This window comes from Tubulanus polymorphus, chromosome 9 (assembly GCF_964204645.1).
Source record: "Tubulanus polymorphus chromosome 9, tnTubPoly1.2, whole genome shotgun sequence".
In the NCBI taxonomy this organism is placed as follows: domain Eukaryota; kingdom Metazoa; phylum Nemertea; class Palaeonemertea; order Tubulaniformes; family Tubulanidae; genus Tubulanus; species Tubulanus polymorphus.
This window is the reverse complement of record NC_134033.1, coordinates 3306505-3329260: the sequence shown is the minus strand read 5'-3', so window position 1 is coordinate 3329260 and position 22756 is coordinate 3306505. Positions and strand designations below refer to the sequence as shown.

Genomic DNA, 22756 nt, shown 5'->3' with positions numbered 1-22756 from the left:
ATTTTCTTATATAGCGCACTCCTACATAATAATAATAATCATAATGGTTAATTTTCGTAATATATTTTATATATATATATACATATATAAATATATAGCGCACTCCTACAAATTCCGAAATAATAATCGTAATAATAATCACAACGATGTATTGCACTCCTACACATTGTAATCAGTGCGTTTTACACCTGTATGAAATCAGAATCAGCTGAAAATGACTATTATTATTATTATCATTATTATTATTGGAAACACGTGGGGTGTAAACGTTCAGGTTGCATACGTATATATAACGCCCCCCCTCGCACCTCGCAATATTGACGAAGTATTGACTTCTAGAAAATCAGTTGTTCCGGCATTTTCGGAAAGAATCATTCATCCTATATTCAGAGATTATTTCAAACTGATATCTCTATCAGAACCTGGTATCTTTAATTGTTGTAGTTTTTTCTCCACTAATTGAGCGTAATCAGATATTAAAAAGAGCAGCTTTATTGAAAATGAACTGAAAATCATCGTGATTTTAGGAACAATTTGAAATTTTCTTATGTAGTTGAGTTCTCAAAGATTAGTAGTCTTGGATGCACATGATGGATCCTCACTTGCCAAAAGTGGAATCCTCAATTGCCGCAGTAGTTGATGTCCTAATGCACTGCACAGTAGCAACACCTGGTGGATCCTCTACTGCTACAGTAGTTGATGTCCTACTGCACACTAGCGACACCTGCTGGAGGATCCTCACTCGCCACAATTGGAATCCTCTATTACCGCAGTAGTTGATGTCCTACTGCACACTAGTGACACCTAGTGGATCCTCACTTGCCACAAGTGTAATAATCTTCTATTGCAGCAATAGTTGATGTCCTACTGCACACTAGTGACACCTAGTGGATCCTCTATTGCAACAATCCCCAATCGCCGCAGCGAATTCCCGCCCGGAAAGCCGTTCGATACTTACGTAATAACCGACTGTCATGGGTGCAGGTATACTGGGTGGTTGGGGTGACAATATGACGTGCGTTAAAATACCGTTCTCGTCGACAATCTGCTGTACCATGTGACCGGGCGGCACCTGCATCGGCATCGGCAGCGGCGGCCCGCTGTTCGATACCATCCGTACGGTGGCAGGCCCTGAAAATACATAGAAACATAGAAATATTGTTAGAGAAAAATGACGCAGATAATTTTTCGATCAAGTCGGGACTTCACCCTCAGCCAGTGGATGCTTCCGCGAACTTCGTGATTTGGATATTCTTGGAGCCACTCCTATTAGGCTTCGGCGTAGATTTCTCCCTTTACATTTCTATACGAACTGTGACCGAACAATGACAATTTTCAAACAATCTTAGTCTCACGCTTAAAACATAGTTTTCTTCATGCTATTAGACGAGAAGATACACAATATCCGTGTATGATGATAACGAGAGAAATCCCGCAATAACGAAGCCAAGATTAAAAAATTCTATATCAGAATGATTGTATTTGAGGAGCGACGTTTCGGCTAACAAGTGTTAGCCATCATCAGGTGTACTGGTTCCTCTTCACGCTGTTTCTTCAGGCTAGAATCGATTTCTACCTGACAATTAAACCGATGATACTGTGTAACTTTCTCGCGTTTAAACACAACTGATTTTAATCATCTACGATGAACTCGGTCTGAAGAATATTTCAACATCGATACAAACTGTGACCACAAAGAGTCATCACTTTCTAACGATCTTAGTTTCTCTCGTAAAACCTTGGCCTTACGATAATTTACTTAGAAGATAATCTAAAACTTTCACGTTTAAACGCGACTGATTCTGAACTCGGTCCGAAGAATATTCGAATATTCACGTCGATACAAACTGCGACGACTTTCAAACGCTCTTATCAACATTTAAAAACATGGCTCCGCTGAATCAGGCAAATGGACGGCGTCGTCCACCCCCGTGATCGAAAACCTACTTATCTCAGGAAACCGGGTTTTAAGAATAGCCGTTCGATAGTCGAGTCGAGATCGCGCGTCGATATTTCATGAATGAATGTTTGACATTTACGTTCACCGAGGAACTGTGTGTGAGTGTGCGCGAGTGAACAACGCGAGTGTTCGAGTACACACCCACACGCTCTAAACCGATCATCGTCATCAGCCATCTCTCAATATTCCATTCAACTTATATACCGTAAACCTTATAATTAATCCACCGTAAACCTTCTAATTAATCTACCGTAAACTTTCTAATTAATCCGCCCCCGTAGTAAAGCTTCTAATTAGTCGAACGGTTTCTCTCATTAAAACTGTCGTCTGCCTACGATCAGATCGATGAATACATTAAATATGAACAAGAGCGAGATGATTTTAATTACGATACGATCGCCGCAATCGCTCGTCGTCGACGGAACATTATTTCGACTAATTCCGAACCCCAGGGAAGGACGATTTTCATCGCTGGTTGTTTCCGTAAATCGTCTTCGTTACACGTCGCCTACGACTTGCAGTCGAGGATTTAACGGATTTAACAGTAACCTTTAGGGTGGATTTATATGAAAATGTGTTGTTCAACTTGTTTTTTTATACACTGAGAGAGGAGAGGGAGAGAGGGGGAAGAGAGAAAGAGGAAGGGAGAGAGGAGAGGGGAGGCAGGGAGGGAGGGAAGGAGAGATGAGAGGGAGAGAAGGGGAAGAAAGAGGGAGGGAGAGAGGGGAGGCAGGGAGGGAGGGAAGGAGAGGGAGATGGGAAAGAAAGAGCGGGAGGGAGAGGGGAGGCAGGGAGGGAGGGGAGGGAGAGGGGGAAGAGAGGGAGGGAAGCGGAGGAGTGGGAGAGAGGGGAAAGAGAGAGGGAGGGAGAGGGGAGGTAGGGAGGGAGGGGAGAGAGATCATGAAATAGGGATCTTGACCCTGTTATTCATTTGATTGGTAGATTTCATTTGATTTGTTATCCCTAATGAATAGAGTCAAAAGAGAGAAATGTGGAGATAGAGAAGTGAGATAAAGTAGTAGAACTACAGGGTGAAGGCCGAAGAGGGGATATAGGGGGGATAGGGAGAGGGTAAGGCAAGATAATGAAGATGAGAATTTGGCAATGAATTGGTTTTAAAACGATAAAGACGAAATTGCCAATAATCTTTAGAAATATTTCCAAGAATTATTTCGCAAGCGTTCACGGCGATAAAAACCGCAAATTCCATCACTCAATGTTTCCGGCAACTGATGAATCAGTGTTGCTCGCATCCCCTTCCCTCTCCTCTCTCCCCTCCCTCTCCTCTCCCCATCCATTCATTCATTTTTTCGCTCGTTATACAAACACGTTTTTTCGCGGCTCTTGAATCGACGAATCGTGAATCGACGAATCGCACGCTATAAATCTGCGAAGTCAAACCCTCGGCAATTTTCCGAGAATCGCGTATAAACATATCCGCCTGCCGCGGGAGCTCAGGGAGCAGACGGACGGATGGATGGACCGCGCCGCGCGATCAAGTAGATCGCTTCCAGAACAAACCGTCCATCATCGAAACTACGCGGAAAAACCACCAACTCCTCGCATGCCAGGGGTCGGCGCGCGCCCGCGTGATCTAATTGATAGATCAGATCACGCCGAAAAAAATTGTGAAAACACCAGCATCCTCGCATGCCAGCGGTCGGAATCAAATAGCAACAGACCACAAACCACTGACTCAGTCAAGCTCCCCTCGCATGCCAGCGGTCGGAATCAAATAGCAACAGACCACAAACCACTGACTCAGTCAAGCTCCCCTCACATGCCAGGGGTCGGAATCAAATAGCTAACAGACCACAAACCACTGACTCAGTCAAGCTCCCCTCACATGCCAGCGGTCGGAATCAAATAGCAACAGACCACAAACCACTGACTCAGTCAAGCTCCCCTCACATGCCAGGGGTCGGAATCAAATAGCAACAGACCACAAACCACTGACTCAGTCAAGCTCCCCTCACATGCCAGGGGTCGGAATCAAATAGCTAACAGACCACAAACCACTGACTTAGTCAAGCTACCCTCACATGCCAGGGGTCGGAATCAAATAGCTAACAGACCACAAACCACTGACTTAGTCAAGCTCCCCTCACATGCCAGGGGTCGGAATCAAATAGCTAACAGACCACAAACCACTGACTTAGTCAAGCTACCCTCACATGCCAGGGGTCGGAATCAAATAGCTAACAGACCACAAACCACTGACTCAGTCAAGCTCCCCTCACATGCCAGGGGTCGGAATCAAATAGCTAACAGACCACAAACCACTGACTCAGTCAAGCTACCCTCACATGCCACGGGTCGGAATTAGCCCTATCAGGTCAACAATCCCCACGCGTATCAAGGGTTGCTATTATCAGATTCATCTCATTTATTCAGGGTAAAAATTCCTCGCATGCCAGCGGTCGGAATTGCATCATATAGCTCGCAGACCAATCAATGCGAAACCTCTGAAAAAAGCTCCCCTCACATGCCAGGGGTCAGAATTAAGTAGCTAACACAGGAGACTCTACCAGTTAAGTAGCTAATAGCTACCATAAACCACCGACTCACTCAAGCGCCCCCCCTCGCGTGCCAGGGGAGGTCGGAATTAGACCTATCCCGTTTTTAGGTCAACAATCCCCCTCACATGCCAGCGGGCGGCATCAAATAGCTAACAGACGATTCAACGCGAAACCACCGACTAATTCGAGCCCTCTCCTCGCATTCCAGGGGTCGGAATCATCAGACTGATCTCGTTATTTTTTTAAAGTCAACAACAGCCACTCGCATGCCAGCGGTCGGAATCAAATAGCAAACGGACTATCGAAGAAGATTCTACCACAAAACCGCCGATTCAGTCGAGCCCCCTCACCGTTCTTTTCTGATAACTAACCCCCCTCGCATGCCAGAGGTTGTTTTCGGATTCTTTCTTATCGACGTCGATTCCAGGAAATAAGCGGAGAGGGAGAGATACGAGCTGCACTTCAGTGGAAAAAAGAGAGGAGAGTGAGGAGAATGGAGAGGAGATGACTACACTACAGAATACAATCAGGAAATCAGAAATTTTATGTCCTATTCCTAGTATAATGACCGGTGTGATGGTAATATCGATGAAGGGATGCTGAAGTTGTCGCTGCAGCTGTATTGATGCTGAGGTTTGAGGTTGCAGTAGTATTGATGCTGATGTCGCAGCTGCAGCTGTATTGATGCTGAGGTTTGAGGTTGCAGCTGCAGCAGTATTGATGCTGATGTCGCAGCTGCAGCTGTATTGATGCTGAGGTTTGAGGTCACAGCTGCAGCAGTATTGATGCTGAGGTTTGAGGTTGCAGCTGCAGCAGTATTGATGCTGAGGTTTGAGGTTGCAGCAGTATTGATGCTGAGGTTGCAGCTGCAGCTGTATTGATGCTGAGGTTGCAGCTGCAGCTGTATTGATGCTGAGGTTGCAGCTGCAGCTGTATTGATGCTGATGCTGCTGTAGTATAAGTATTGATCTGATCGTAGAGAGAGATATCTCGGTATGAATTTCATTAGCGCCGAGGATTAGATTCGAGAGAGTGATATCTCGCTCGACGGCGGCGCCGGGTCCGGACCGGGGCGGTACGAGTCATCAGATCGATCGATAGATCGCGAGTTAAACGCGCTTCGAAAATCACGTCACGTTCGCGTGACACTCCTCAAACTGATGAGTGTGCCCGACACTCCTCAAACTGATGAGAAAGCGTCCGACACTCCTAGCACTGAGTGTGCCCGACACTCCTCAAACTGATGAGAGCGTGCCCGAGACTCCTCAAACTGATGAGTGTGCCCGACACTCCTCAAACTGATGAGAAAGCGTCCGACACTCCTAGCACTGAGTGTGCCCGACACTCCTCAAACTGATGAGAGTGCGCCCGACACTCCTCAAACTGATGAGTGTGCCCGACACTCCTCAAACTGATGAGAGCGTGCCCGACACTCCTCAAACTGATGAGAGTGTGCCCGACACTCCTCAAGCTGATGAGAGCGTGCCCGACACTCCTCAAACTGATGAGAGTGTGGAGAGATAGAGGGAAGAGTTGGTAGAGAGAGGGAGGGGTTCTCGAGGGAGAGGGAAAGAGGGATATATATCTAAGGAATCGCAGAATCTAATAATTCTTGAAATTACCCGCCCGCGTTCTCTAACGGAGGAACGATGTTTTTTCATACAAATACAACGGCTTCAAAACTGAGATGAAGAAGATAATATCTGACCGGTGGGTGAACTGTAATGGAGGAGGAAGGGGAGGGGGAACGGGGGATGGCGGCGTGATGCTTAATAAATCAAGAGACAGCGCACGGAAAAACGCTGAAATAAATCCTCTATATTTCCATCCGGGGAACGATTCATTCATTACTCACATGACACAGCAGACGACCCCTACATTCATAGCTACGCTACATTAACCCTTTCACGCACGGGATCTGACAAGACTCTTCACGACGGGCACTAGCCACCATCGCGGGATCTGATAAGATTTTTCACGGGCACTAGCCGCGATCACGTGCGAGGACGGATTCGGCCCGGGTCGGACCCCGAGTAAAATTTGGCCCGTTCCAAAATTAGCGAACGCGCGTTCACAACGTAAACCACTCACTCGATACTAAACAATACTCGAACAAAGAGAAGTGGGTCATTTCCGGAAACAGTTGCAATTCAAACGCAATCATTTGACCCGTGCTAGAATCTCGGGCTTGGTCAGAAGTTTTGGTCGGTTGAAAGGGCATTTGGCGCCCGTGCGAACAGTTATTCTGGGGCCAGTTCCATAGTCGACTAAGACTGACTTAGTTCTTTAGCCAACCTAAGACCAGTCTTAAAATCTAAGACCACATTTGGTCTTAAATCTTGGCTATTGAACCGGCCCCTGAGCCTTTTTGCGCTGGCCATAAAAATGTGTGTTAGATCGCAACCCCCTACCCCTCCCCTTCCGAGGAACGCGATTCACGGCACAATACGAACCCGAAATATCCGCTATTTCGAATCAGTTTTCTAATCGACGGCGACGAAACAACAATCGATGAGGCAAATTACGCGCGCGCGAGATGGAATTCAACCCGGAAATAATTTTCCCATTGAGGCTGTCAGTGAGGCTGTATAATTGTGCGAGGTATAGTTAGTTATTGTTTCGCATATGAATGATACGTCTATTTATAATATAGGAATATAGTAATTATGTCGATTGATGAGAGGCCTCCAGCTTCTCGAGCGCGCTGCATTACATATAAATATATATATATATATATACATATCCATGCTTCATTTAGATATCGTATAGCTGATACGTGTACGTCACATTACTTATTGAAATCATTCGCAAAATCTTAAAAGCAATCTTGATAGATAATCTCATTCAGTCACTCAGTCAATAAGTCAGTCATTTAGTCAGTCAGTCATTTAGTCAGTCAGTCAATAAGTCAGTCATTTAGTCAGTCAGTCAGTCAGTCAGTCAGTCAGTCAGTCAGTCAGTCAGTCAGTCAGTCAGTCAGTCAGTCAGTCAGTCAGTCAGTCAGTCAGTCAGTCAGTCAGTCAGTCAGTCAGTCAGTCAGTCAGTCGGTCAGCCAGTTGTTCGGTCGGTCGGTCGGTCGGTCGGTCGGTCGGTCGGTCGGTCGGTCGGTCGGTCGGTCGGTCGGTCGGTCGGTCGGTCGGTCGGTCATCAGGCAGTCAGTCATTTACTCAAGTACAAGACTTTAAGACCAGGGCCCGGTTTTATAGACTGGTATTACCTTTAACCCTGGGGCTAATTCAATTGATAATGAATTGAGTTAGCCCCCGGGTTAAAGGTAATACCAGTCTATGAAACCGGCCGCAGATTTTTTTTATCCCTATTATCTACCTAAGTTAAGTTTGATTTGGTATCCCTTACAAACCCGTCACACCTGCTGGGAGCAAAACAGGAAAGGGGTTTGATTTTAAAGTTGTGTGATCAAATTCACAAATTTTTGTAAAAATCGAAGTGCAAAATTGGAAACTTCGGCTCCGGTTTATTCAAACAATCTTCCGATCAGTCTGAACCGGCGCGCTGGGCTGGTTTCATAGAGCAGTTTTAAACTTTCACCTCAGGGTTAACAGTTTTACCATGACCATCTGGTTTGTCGGCCATCTTCAACTAAGAAGGGCTGACTGAAGTTCAACAGTTCATAGCCAATTGGGTTAACCCGAAACCAGTTCATAAAACTGGCTCCAAATAAGTTCGATGACTTCCATCCATTGTATCAAGAGAGTGACGCGAGTAGAGGGGGGTGTTTCACTGTCGCGCGCGCGGTAGGGTTCTGCTGCAGACACGTATACAGACATACTGTCCTATTAGCCTAGTCACCTTTCACTATACACTCACCCCCTAACCCCATTCCATCGCTCCCGCTAAACAACACTACCGCCAAACTCTGGGAATATTACTACGAAACAATATTTGTTCAACTGACTGTGTGTGTAACATATTTTTTACAAGTAGATTTTTATTTTTTGGCGAACCACTTAACCACTTTTGTGTGGTAAAGAATTCCACTTTTCGCAATTGAGGAACCACCAGATGTCGCTAGTGTGCAGTAGGACATCAATTACTGTGGCAATAGAGTATTTCACTTGTGGCAAGTGAGGATCCACCAGATGTCGCTAGTGTGCAGTAGGACATCAACTACTGCGGCAATAGACGATTCCACTTGTGGCAAGTGAGGATCCACCAGGTGTCGCTAGTGCTCAGTAGGACATCAACTACTGCAGCAATATAGGATTCCACTTTCAGCAAGTAAATATCCACTTACTGCACTAGGAGATCCAAATTTGTTTACATTGCGGATTCAAAATAGCAAAAATTCGCCCCCACAAGTCGTCTGTTTGTAATTAAAACAAAAAATGCTATAGATATTTGAATTTTTCATTGAAATACCAGGGCGGCCGGTTGATGTATAAGCAACTTTTCGAAGCGCGAATAATTTCTGGAAACGCGTTCGTAGTTCGGGCGATTAAGACTGCGCTTGTCGGAATCGCGGGTAGTCCGGACTATTTCAACCCCGCAGCGGAGACTATCCCCCCTCTCTCGCTCAGACGGAAATACTAAAACACGATGATTAGATGTACCGCAGTCTAGAAAGCCGCCGCGGTGCTGAGAGAGAGAGAGCGCGCGCGAGAGAGCAGCTATTCTGAGAAACACGCCTGCTATATTTAGACAGCCAGGTATGATATTCGAGTCAAGGTAATAAGCGTAATGTTTATGTTGTACCCGCGTGTAGCGCGGTGGCAGCCGCGCGGTCGGCTGTACCCGCGCCCGTACGAGGGAAATCCCGATTTAAAGAACGTAGGTAAAAATCCCCCGTATATTCAAAGTAGGTAAAAATCCGCACTTTTGGTCACTTTTCGAGAACATTTCAAACCGAGATATTTCTTCGATTACACCATTGACGGAAAATGTTTGATGGGGTCGATTCAGCAATATGAACATATTTCCCCAACCATTTCCGGTTTTCCATGACTCAAAACCGATAAGAATTCAATCAATTTCAACACACGTTTTAAATACGTAAGACACGGGCGGAAACTTTTCTTTTATACGTGCTATCTCTCGAAAATTTCCCCGATTTCTAGGTTCGCTTTTTAAGAAACAACAATTCCCTCCTCGACATTTTCAAAAAAAGGACATTCCGCGACTCAGCAGATAAGTGGCTGCCCGCCCTACGTAATTACCGCTAAGCGTCTGGAAACGATTTTCAAAATTCAAATTAACCGAAATTTGACCGGTTTTCCGAGCGAATAAAATTCCTCGTTCAAAGTATCACCTCGTAGCGACTAGCGAGACAATCTGATCACTTTTATGACGCAGCGTAGATTTCGACTAAATTCTATAGAGAAAGCCGTTGAAAGTATTATTCTTATCTGAGAGCAAATACCAGTATACCGATAACCTTTGCACACCTTCGCGGCGGCATGTGTGCCCGCGCGCGGATTACAAGGCTGAATCAAAGGTGTTAAAAGTTGTGGGCTTCGCGCAAATAAAACTCCATTAACAAGAAAGAAATTAAATCGCGGCGAAGGTTTCGCAATTTCTTTATCTCGCCATATATTCATGACTCAAGGCTGAGCGTATATGAAATATTCAAGTAGAAAAATAAAGCGCGTTGTTTTTATGACGGACAATTTTAGCCATAAGTGAGTACGTGACAACCTTGATGCGGAGATCCTTGGAGCCGGCGCAATTACGAACAAGGTTTCTTCACGTGGCTATGATTGATTCCGAACTGAAAATTGATTTTGATACTGCGTAACTTTCTCGTTCGAACACAATAAACGATTTTAATCATCTACGATGAACTCGTTCTGAAGAATATTTACACCGGTGACCGAAGAGTGAAGACTTCCAAATGATCTTATTTTCTCTCTTAAAAACATGGCTCCAAAGAAGATTGTTTGGATGAACCGGAACCGAATTTCCCAATTATGTACTTCGATTTAAATAAAATACTTTTGTAAACTCGACCGCCGATCACACAGCTATATCTGTACTTCGATTTCCGATTTCGAAATCTAACCCCCTGTTTCGCTCCCGGCAGGTGTGGTGGGTCTGTAAGGGACACCCAATCAAAAAATCAAACAAAATTTGCCAACCAAATAAATAACAGGGACAATCCCTATTTTAAGATCAAAAACATGGCTTCACAATAATTTTGGAGATAATCAAAAACTTTCACGCGTTTAAACACAACTGATTTTAATCATCTACGCTGAACTCGGTCTGAAGAATATTTCAACATCGATACAAACTGTGACCGAAAAGCGACGAATTTCAAACGATCTTAGTTTCACACTTAAAACGTGCCTCTAAATCAAAATAGATTCTTGTGATGATTTCATAAAACAGTGTTCTCTCCATACCCTAGCACTCTAAAGGGGCTGCATTCATTGTTAAGCGTATGACATCGCGCGACTGCTGAAGTAGCAAGGCTTTCGACCCCCCCCCCCAAAAAAATAGGGGAAATTAAGCCCGAGCCAAATTTTAGCACCAGACAAATGATTGCGTTTGAATTGCACCGGAATTGACTGGCACCGGAAATGATCCACTTCGCTTTTTTTTTAGCATTGTTGAGTATCGAGTGAATCGTTTGCGTGTGAACGCACTCTCTAATTAGGCACGGGCCAATTTGGCCCGAGCCTGATCCGTGACATATACTTCAAAGCGATCATCAGCATTGATAGAATATTGACATCCACTCCGGTAAGGGCAGCAGATATTCTATAAGGGGTGGCTTATTTTCTGATTGACAGAGTGGAGGATATAAGTAATGTAGGTAAAAATCCCACGAGGCAAAAATCACACGAGGTAAAAATCCGCCAGGTGTAAATTTCCCCCCCCCCCCGATAAAAATCTCCCCTAGTCTTTATAGAAAGTGACAATTCCATAAAAGTAATGCGAAAATATCTTGTATTCCTAAATATGCACGTAAAAAATTTAATCTAGTTTGATAGAAAGTGAATATGGGAGGATTCTTACCTAAGGGGTATTTTCACCTAAAGGGGCATTTTTAACCTAAGGGGTATTTTTACCTAAGGGGGATTTTTACCTAAAGGGGCATTTTTAACCTAAGGGGTATTTTTACCTAAAGGGGCATTTTTAACCTAAGGGGTATTTTACCTAAGGGGGATTTTAACCTGTTACCGGATGTAAAAATGAAATGGTGGCCGCGCCTCTTGAACCTGTTGCGGAGAACGCCGTAAACCGACTTCGAAAAACGTCTTTTTCATTCAGTTGAATCGAACCAGGCGAGCGTGAAAAGCTCGCGTCCGGCAAAAAGCCGCATTTCACGGATAAAATTTCTGTAACACGATATACGTACCTACGCGACGGAGCCTGGTTATATCGACTAAGCCCGGTCGCCGGATATCCAGAGTCAAATACATCCCGCGAAAATGAAAATACTACACACTTAAAAAATCCATCGGCGCTCGAAATCCCGATAAAAATACGATCGCGACGAACGCGAAACTAGATTCTAAACGGGTGCTCGGAATTTTCACGCTTTCACGAGGACAGGTCTACGGACGCGCATGCCTCATTAACGCTTAGTAACTTCGAGGGGCCAGTAAAAGTCTCTACTACTACGAAATCCTATGAAATCCTTATCACAAAAATCCTATCGATAAATCCACGTTGAGTTTAGTGATAACGCGATTCGTTTTAAGATTGCGGTTTTAGGAATGTTAGTTACCAATCAGCTCAGAGAGAGCGTGTGTTTGTTTTCGCCCCGCGGTGAAACTGTGTCACCAACAGACGTAAAATAGGTCACAGGTCACCACGCCGCCGTATTTGAGTTGTTTTTAGCCGTTTCCTTTTCGGAAATTCATTCACTCCATTCGGCGGGCGATAAACATCCTGCTTGAAACGTTCGGGAAAAAAAACTGAATGATTTTTTTTTTTACTCCAAGGTTCAGTTTCGTAAAAAGAATGAACTGCTTTTTAAAGATGAACTGGATTAACGACCGATGGTTGAAATAAGATGCACTAAACTGTGGAACTGGATCCGGAGTCGAATTGAACCCAAACAACTGTGGAACTGGGTCCAGAGTCAATTTAAACCTACACAACTGTGGAACTGGGGTCAGAGTCAAATTGACCCCAAACAACTGTGGAACTGGGGTCAGTGTTCAATTAAACCCACACAACTGTGGAACTGGATCGGGAGTCAAATTAAACCCACATAACTGTGGAACTGGGTCCACATTCAAATATAATCCATATAACTGTGGAACTGGGTCCTGAGTAAACTGGGTCCTGAGTAAACTGGGTCCTGAGTCAACTCACACAAGCGTGGAACTGGGTCCCATACAAAATGCACGGGTCTGTGGAACTGGGTCCCGAGTCTCTAAGTAAACTCACACACACACACAAGTGTACAACAGTCAGTAACTATATCCACTCACATGCACTGTTGTTATGTACTGAAATACTTGTGGTTTTATGAAGAGTTGTGACATTCCTCCGGGGAGAAGAAGTTTACAGCAAAGTGTTTACAATAAATCTCCACTAAACGAAACTATCCGATTACTTATTGTGCAGCAGGCGGGGAATACATCGACCTGTTAAATCCACCCAAACAACTCAACAGAACATTCGAGTTCTATCGAGTAAGAAAAATCCACGAAAGATTTGAAAATGTTTTTTTTTTTTCGTAAAAATTCAAGCAACGCTGAAAGCCACTTTCATTTGACTCGCATGGTGCCCACAGTTATGTGAATTCAAAATTCCAAAGTTTTTCCCAAGTATTTCATGGGTGATTTTTCAATTTTCCCAAATGGAAATGAACACATATCGTCATGCTACAGTCAACATTTTAGCGGTGACTGGTTGATAAAGGTGATTTTCATGGGAAATTGCCAAAGAAAGTTGCCCTTGTTTAATGTAATACGTGAAATGTAATGAATTTCCCAAGTATTTCCCTGATTTGAGGAAAATTTTTCAAATTCCCAAATATTTCCCAACCGGGAATTATCATTTCAAAATTCCCAAGTTTTTCCCAATTTCCCAGTTCTGTGGGAACCATTTGACTCGCTTTTCCCCTGACTATTCCCTGACATGTAAGTTGTTTCATCTGCGCGATCCAGGAATGTAGGTAAAAAAGACATACTTTCCAGGGACATTTTTTCCAGGGACATACTTTCCGGGGACATATTTTGCGGGACATTTTTTCCCGTGACGCTTTAACCTTATATCGCGATCTAGCAATCTAAACAAATTTCCCTGAACTTCTCCCGATTTTGAGCACTTTTACTATGTTCGCTGACTCTTCTAAAGAAAAGAAAATTCCCTAACTTTTCCCTGATTTCCAAGTTAGTGGCCATTCTATATAAAAAGAAAACACTTTATATAAAAAGCCACTTATGACGGGAGGTTGCATCGTTTATATATAGCCCTGCTTATTGTAATTCGCTGACCTTCGTAGGTAACCGGGTCAAGGCCCTGATCACAATGCAACGCTGGCACCTGCGCGCCTGTTGAAGTGAACGCTATAATCAGAGAGGTCATTGAGGGTATAATCATCCTATTCATGCGTGCATTACCCTCATATTAGCCCCCCCCCCCATAGATGACAATAGCAGAAGATTCCGAAAACGTAATTGGTCGATAATTGGACCCGAATAGAATATCAACCCCCCTCACTGCCGGAAGTGACAGATTATAATCGCGATCGTTAGAAACTGGTTTTCTTTTCTAAAAGAGCGTCGCGTCGACTAACACCTGGCTACTGAAAGTCGTCACATAGGACTTAACGGGAGAAAAATATCTATCATCGCTCGTTAGATTTCTGTTGACCTAAATATATCTAAAAGAGTCCTAAGATCTTGTCTTGTATCGTTTTTACTAGATTTTTTTGATGTGAGTGGGGTCTATTCGCTCACTAGCAACTGGGTATGATCAGTTTTATAAATTTCAGTTCGATGTACGCGCTCTCGCGAATGGTAGGAATATTTCGACGTTGATGCAATTGCTGATAGTTCATTATTATCACGCGAGCCGTCTGCTGCTGTTCTACGACGCAGAAGGGAAAATTGTCCTATTTTTCGGGGAGATATAACGAGGTCATTAATCCGAACTATTTCATATCCGGAAATATCATTCTGCAACTAGAGCTGAACTGAGCTAACCAGCTGAGCTGAGCTGAGCTGAGCAGTGAATGAGTTGAGAGCACGGACCAGTTGTATCATCATTGCTTAGAACAACAGTCGAAGACAAACTTAGTTTTACAGACAATCTAACAACTTAAGACCAGTCTAAACTCATTTTGGTTCTATAACCAATCTAACAACTTAAGACTGACCAGTCTCAATTTCTAACAGTCAATCAAGTGGTCAGTCAGTCATCTTAGTCAGTCAGTCAGTCAGTCAGTCAATCAGTGAAGTCAGCCAGACAGTCAGTCAACTGGTCAGTCTGTGAGGAGTGAATATGTTATCTAATGATAGCCAGAGCCTGATTGATGTATTGTCTGTTCATATGAAATAACCCTGATGCGCAATGACACAGGCAATTAATTACAACTGAATGAACATCACATAGATCAACTTATTCCGATGACACATACACCCATCTGCCGACCGCGGCCGCCGGGCCAGATACACCGATTTCAATCTCGAATTCCTAGGTTTGAAATGTTAACAATTCATTCATTTTTCATCAAATCACGTATCGATAAAGAAACACGCGGTCAATAATAGCATTATACAAATTCCCTGAGTTATCGAAGTTATTCGCAAAATTTGTAAAATTCCCCAAGATATCCATGATTTTTCCAAGTGATTACACACAATTCCCCTTGAGAGTGAATCAGAGAAATATCTAGATTTAAAATGTTACAATTCATTCATTTTTCATTGAATCATGTATCGATAAAGCAGCACCCGCCCGTATAAGCTCGACACCAATATCTGACGCGATACTATTCAATAATTCATGCAATTTTCGGGATAATTTCATAAAATGCCCCGATTATCATATCAAATCCCCTCCTGCTTACAGAGTTTCGGTAGAAGTTCGGCTAACAACAGCGAACGCTAACAACAGTACAGCAGACACAACTCAAACATCAACGTCACACTTAACGGTTACCAATAGCAACCAGCCATCTCGCCCGCCGCCGCCGATGATGCCGGGGGGAAGAGAGCGTTAGCGCTGGCGAAAATCTGCGACCTTCACCCCTCTTGTTATGTAAGTGGGTAAAGAGATACGGACGGGCGCTCGGTCCGCTTACAGGCAGACGTGTTTGAAGGTCATCGGGTACGAATATACACTTCTAAATAGGCTCCGAAATATCCCCTCAAAGCTTCCTAAAATATCGCGTAATTAACACCGCAGATAATTAATTATTAACTATGCAGATACCCCCTTCATAATTACCCCCCAAAAACCCCCTTAAAACTTCTGAAAACATATACTAATAACGCTACAGTATACCCTATCACTAATTCCCACAAAACCCCTTAAAATCCCCTAGAATACCCCCTTAAAACTATCTAAAACATCCCATGATAACTCCACATAATACCCCCTCACAAATTCCCTTTAAATCCCCTAGAATACTCCCTTAAAACATCCTAAAACATCCCATGATCACGCCACAATACCCCCTCACAAATTCCCCCAAAACCCCCTATGATGCCCCCTTAAAACTTTAGAAAATACCCCGTTAGAGATGGGCCATTAGAATTAACCGAAATAACAATTACCTAAACGCCCCTTCAAAAAACTCCTCCAAAATGTCGCCAATAAAACTAAGAAAACATCCACAGAAAACACTACGAAACACCTCTTAAAACTTCCTAAATTATCCGATGATTCGACCCACAGTTTGATCTTAAATCCTAAAAGTTTAATCTCAAACTTAAAACAGTGAACTGATTTCAACTCGTAACCCACAGTTATAGTACCATAGATCCCGAGTTGAAAATAGTTCATTTTCAGATATTTAAATCTAAAGTGTCAAAATTAAAACTCGCAGAACTCCCCAAACACTTAAAATAGAATGATTCACGGGTGTTGATATATCGCAGTTCGGGTCAATGCCATAAAACACAAAGTGCACTTAAATAAACCAGTAATTTACCGCGCGCAGCGGTGGCAGCAGCAGCAGCACGAGGAGAGGAGCAACAACGACTATTAACATGTTGTTTTTTTCTGCTGTCAGTCGAATTCTAGGCTAAAAACATCATCACTCACTCCACATACTCTCTCTCTCCTCTCTTCTCTCTTCTCTCTCCTCTCTCCTCTCTCTCTGCTCTTTCCTCTCTATCCGTTTAACGTGCTATCATCGAAATGCGGAATTCAACCACTGATCTCGTATCTGTTCTCATAGTACGGTCGGGTTAGTGTACCAGCAGAAGGGAGAGGGGAGAGAGGGACAGAGGGCAGGGTAGAAGAGACAGATGGGATGGGAGCAGGGAGGGGAGATAGGGAGACAGAGGGGATGAGAGGGAGACAGAGGGAATGGGAGAGGGGAAGGGAGAGAGGGAGACAGAGGGGAGAGAAGAGACAGAGGGGAGAGAAGAGGGGAGGGGAGAGGGAGACAAAGAGGGAATGGGAGAGGGGGAGAGGAGAGAGAGAGGATGAGAGGGAGACAAAGAGGGAGGGAAAGGTGAGAGGGAAGGGACTTGAGAGGAAGACAGAGGAGGGGAGATGAAAGGGAGGGACATAGTTACCAGGTCTAAGCGTAGGGGAGGAGAGGATAGAATCAATCCTATAATCGGTCTCAAGTCCGTCTGACATCGCTCGGTCCGTCCCTCAACCATTCTCTGTAGTGCATGGCGAGTGATAGGGCTAGTACAGTTAGGGTAGGATCGCAGATGGAGTTATCGACGGACCTCGAGGAACGAGATGCTGAGTCTAGGAGAGTTGAGGAGAGAAGCCTAGTAAGAGGAAAGCGTGACTCAGCAGCAGTCGGAGGGACGATCTTCATGTCCCTTCCACTCTGAATGGAGCCTTCCCCTCTGAAGGGAGCCTTCCACTCTGAAGGGAGCCTTCCCCTCTGAATGGAGCCTTCCACTCTGAAGGGAGGCTTCCACTCTGAATGAAGAGATACTTGAATGAATGAAGATTAGTGAGTAAATCTATAGGTAGGTGTTGCTAATGAAGTACAGCTGGCACGCACATACACACATACACACTATTCTCTCACTGCTCTCACTGCGGTGACATTATGCCACGTGTTAACTATGAAATAATAGACACTGATTTCTTGTACACGTGTGTTTTCCGTCAGTCATGTTGTCGCAATACGTATATATATAGTCAAACTACAAATTAAACACCACACAACAACCGTGTAACAGGGTTCAGAATCAAATTAGATCCACATAACTGTGGAACTGCATCCAGTGTCAAATTAAACCCACACAACTGTGGAACTGGATTCAGAGTCAAATTAAACCCGCACAACTGTGGAACTGGGTTCAGAATCAAATTAGACCCACACAACTGTGGAACTGGGTTCAGAATCAAATTAGACCCATACAACTGTGGAACTGGGTTCAGAATCAAATTAGACCCACACAACTGTGGAACTGGATTCAGAGTCGAATTAAACCCACACAACTGTGGAACTGGGTCCAGAGTCAAATTAGACCCACACAACTGTGGAACTGGATTCAGAGTCGAATTAAACCCACACAACTGTGGAACTGGATTCAGAGTCAAATTAAACCCACACAACTGTGGAACTGGGTCCAGAGTCAAATCAAACCCACACAACTGTGGAACTGGGTCCAGAGTCAAATCAAACCCACATAACCGTGGAACTGTCAAAATGGATTCAGAGTCAAATCAAACCCACTTGAAATGTGGTCCCGAGTCAAATCAAACTCGCGCAACTGCGGAACCGGATCCACAGTCGAATTAGACCCACTTCGAGACGGTTCAAAACGCGGCGTCATCGCGACGAGAATTTCGTCCGTCGAATCATGCCGTGCGAAGAAGAGAGAACGATACATACCGTATTCATCGTTATAACCTTCTATCACTACACTGCACATAATCCTTTGAGAATGCATGTACTACGTATATCCATGAATCCGCACGAACGACAGATTCTCTCCGCCGCCGATTCCCCCCGCCGATTCTCCTATCGTTTCCGAAGTTTTTCGAACGAACGACCTCGCCGATTGATTAACTCATCGGTCGTATCTCCGGCTGGGTATCTATCTATTTTCACCGGAAAATTTCGCTCGAAAAATATATCGCGTGTATGATAATCCGGGAATGATGCTGCTGCTGCTGCTGCTACGGCTGCTGCGTATGAGGCTCTATATTGATGAACTCTCCACTCTCTCTCTCTGTCTCTCTCTCTCTCTCTCTCTCCAGTCATGTGATTGTATCTGCTGCCTGTGTTCACACACTAACTCTCATACACTGCTATAGCTGCTGCTGTACTAAACCCCCGTAAACACTCTAATTATTCGAACGCTCGCTCGCGCTTGCATCTGCTCGACGCGCAGCGTTGAATGACCTTCACACCGGGGACCCGTGCGCTATGCGTGCTTGGATGGCTTTTTTTTTTGAAGCGCGCGAAATACATCCCTTCAGAAATGTCGGAAAATGTCGTCGTATTCGATTTGAGTGATGGCGAAAATGTCGAAACGGGGAGAATATTTTCGAAACAAGTTCATATCGAGCTTTTAGTATTAATCGCAGGGAGGGGCGCCAGAGGGGAGGATGAGGGGGACAGGGCAGTTATGATGTAATGGGATGTAATCAGATTAACCTGAAAATGAGCCATTTACAAATTACCCGAGATTTCCCTGTTTTTTCCATGTAGTTACACAAAATTCCCCGAGTGAATCAGAGAATTTTCAAGGTTTAAAATGTTTACAATTCATTCATTTTTCATTGAATCACGTATTGATAAAGAAACACGCGGCCAATAACATTATCCGAATTCCATGAGTTTTCCAGGTTTTTGCTGAGTCTTTGAGTTTTTCTAGATTTTTCTGACTCTCCCCATTTTTCGGGTTTTCCAGACGAGTGGCGCCAACTTGATAACTCGCAAATTATAGGCATTTCCCTTAATTTCGTCGTGAAATGTTGCGTTTTATGAAGAACATGATAAAAATTGTTCGGTTATTTCTGCATCAGGCAGCACTGAGCTCCCTGGGTCTTCTTGTACAAGTCTCGGGGTCGGATATTTTGTCGCCAGCTTCAAAATGATTCCGTTTCCAAAACCGTAGCGCGACGCCCCACGATAAAAACTCCCGCCGTCGATAAAACTGATTACATTATTCATGAAAGCGCCGCCGCCGCCGACCTTGAGAATACCTAACCGGCGGTCAGCATCGTCGTCTCAATAGCAGACGCAGTTTATCCGGGTAACACTATACTATGTCATCGTGGAGTTTCAAATCCGTAATCAGATACGGAGATTAGCTAAATCCTCGTGCGTGTGCCCCGGGCCCGCTGTTATTCTTACACAAGTCTGAATGTCGTCGTTCTGTTGACAGACGTACGTGTGTGAGATTCGTTTAATTATTCAGCAGACGTCAATTATCACTCTCTCAATATCTCTAGTCTCTCTCTCTCTCTCCTCTCTCTCTCTGCTTTCTCACTCGTTCCCCTCTCACTCTCTCTTCTTTCTCTTGCTCCATCAATCTCTGTACTCCCTCGATCTTTCTTCTCTTCATCGCCCTCTTCCGCTCTGTCACACGTCTGTTGCCCTCTCCTCTCTACCTCACTCTCCTAATCTCTCTCCTCTTCCCATCTCTCTCCCTCTCTTAATTTCTATCACACTTCTCTCTTCTCTCTTTCCTCTCCCTCTTTGATTCTCTTTTGCTAATCTTAAAACCCCTTCTAATTAATTTCTAATCTTAATCCTCTAACGTCACCTTTCTCTCCTTCTCTACCTATTACTGTCAATTCCCTCTTCTACTCGGTCTCCTCCTTCCACTCTCTCATCTCCCATCCCACTCACCATTCCCCCTCCATCTCCTACTCCTAGCTGCAATCTTCTCCTTTCACTCTCTCGTCTTCCATCCCACTTGCCATTCCCATTCCCTTCCTACTCCTAGCTGCGATCTCACCCTTCCCTTCCCTCTCCTAATCCTAGCTGCAATCTTCTTCCACTCTCTAATCTCCCATCCCACTCGCCATTCCCATTCCCTTCCTACTCCTAGCTGCGATCTCATCCTTCCCCTTATTCTTTCCCCTCTCTCACCAAATCCCAAATCTTGTAGCTATCATTTCTAAATCAAACAGTGAAAACACGTAAAACAACATTTCCCTTCCGAGAATGAAGTTAACGAACGCCGTGTAATTAGAGCGCTGCAGATTCGTTACGAATCGACACCGATTCAAGGTCGGCAGGATCTCGTTAGAACATTCGATTCCCATATCCTTGGCCGAGATCGGTACCTCCGGAAAACAATTGAAAGGTCGGAAATCATCTTACATTCCGGCCTTCCCCACCCCCGGCAGTTTCTCATATTACAGAACGATTAAGCTAAATGCCGAACTAAACAGGGGTCCGTTAAAGCGGGGAACACCAGCAGACCTGCCCCCTGGTGTTATAACTGCAAACAAAGGCAGAAACGGGACATTTTTACCTGCTCAACCACAGGATGGTGTGTAAATCAGCGACAACTGGTGGATCCTCATTTGCCACAAGTGGAGTCCTCTGTTGCAGCAATAATTGAAGTCCTACTGTACACTAGTGACACCTGGTGAATGCTCACTTGCCACAAGTGGAGTCCTTTTTTGCCGCAGTAGTTGATGTCCTACTGCACACTAGCGACACCAGGTGGATCCTCACTTGTCACAAGTGGAGTCCTCTGTTGCAGCAGTAGTTAATGTCCTACTGCGCACTAGCGACACCAGGTGGATCCTCACTTGCCACCAACGATAGAGTAACTACTAGCGACACCTGGTGGATCATTGCATGCCTAAAGAGGAATCGCAAATTGGCGCAGTTCAGGTTTCTTATTGAAATATAGAAAAGAAATTGAAACGCGGAAGACTCGTCCACCGAGTAACTACTAGCGACACCTGGTGGACCACAGGAGAATCCATACATGCCGCAGTAACACATCTCGACTACAATCAGTAAAATACGTGATAATGAATGTATATATAGAGTTCACATAGTTCAGGGTAACATGACCCCGACCGACTGGAACAAGTGCATTAATCATGTGACTATAGAGAATTGACGACTCGTAATTAGAAACGAATCTCTGATAATCGTGTATGTATCGTTTCCGCGAACGATGAATTAACGCGAATGATAATTCTCCAGCGACATTGTAATAGCGCGATTTGAGTTGAGTTGAGTTTGAGCGCGGTTCGAGAGGCCTGAATACGAGTACGTATTGAGTGGAGGAAAGAAAAACAATGTCGCGCGGCGGCGGGCGAACTGGGTAACCCCTAAATAATTCCAGACTGAATATTTCTGCAAGAAAAGTATGAATTAAGCTTCTTGACATTGAACGTTGAATTAACGCGAATGATAATTCTCCAGCGACATTGTAATAGCGCGATTTGAGTTGAGTTGAGTTTGAGCGCGGTTCGAGAGGCCTGAATACGAGTACGTATTGAGTGGAGGAAAGAAAAACAATGTCGCGCGGCGGCGGGCGAACTGGGTAACCCCTAAATAATTCCAGACTGAATATTTCTGCAAGAAAAGTATGAATTAAGCTTCTTGACATTGAACGTTGAATTAACGCGAATGATAATTCTCCAGCGACATTGTAATAGCGCGATTTGAGTTGAGTTGAGTTTGAGCGCGGTTCGAGAGGCCTGAATACGAGTACGTATTGAGTGGAGGAAAGAAAAACAATGTCGCGCGGCGGCGGGCGAACTGGGTAACCCCTAAATAATTCCAGACTGAATATTTCTGCAAGAAAAGTATGAATTAAGCTTCTTGACATTGAACGTTGAATTAACGCGAATGATAATTCTCCAGCGACATTGTAATAGCGCGATTTGAGTTGAGTTGAGTTTGAGCGCGGTTCGAGAGGCCTGAATACGAGTACGTATTGAGTGGAGGAAAGAAAAACAATGTCGCGCGGCGGCGGGCGAACTGGGTAACCCCTAAATAATTCCAGACTGAATATTTCTGCAAGAAAAGTATGAATTAAGCTTCTTGAACGACGAAAAAACTAATCTAAATTTCCTATCGGCTGTTTAACCACGGTTTTACTGCGACTTAAACTTCTAGGCCCAGCCTATTGGCTCGCGCTGAATCCCTCGAACCCTGGAACCAACATCATGTATAAATAATAGAAAAACAATTGTATCGATTATCATTCATATTGTATGTACAGTTTAC

General features: G+C 44.3%; 1 protein-coding gene across 3 annotated transcripts in view; it reads right to left on the bottom strand.

The window, feature by feature from the left end:
- Window positions 1-22756, bottom strand: part of LOC141910868 (fibronectin type-III domain-containing protein 3A-like) — an 86972-nt gene that overhangs the window by 32454 nt on the left and 31762 nt on the right. For 2 of the 3 annotated variants that reach the window (XM_074801729.1, XM_074801728.1), the window contains exon 3: window positions 959-1131. In XM_074801729.1, the coding sequence (XP_074657830.1) occupies window positions 959-1131 (173 nt within the window). Of the gene's footprint in view, window positions 1-958; window positions 1132-18436; window positions 18707-22756 lie in introns of those variants that run through there. The other variant, XM_074801730.1, reaches the window with a different exon arrangement.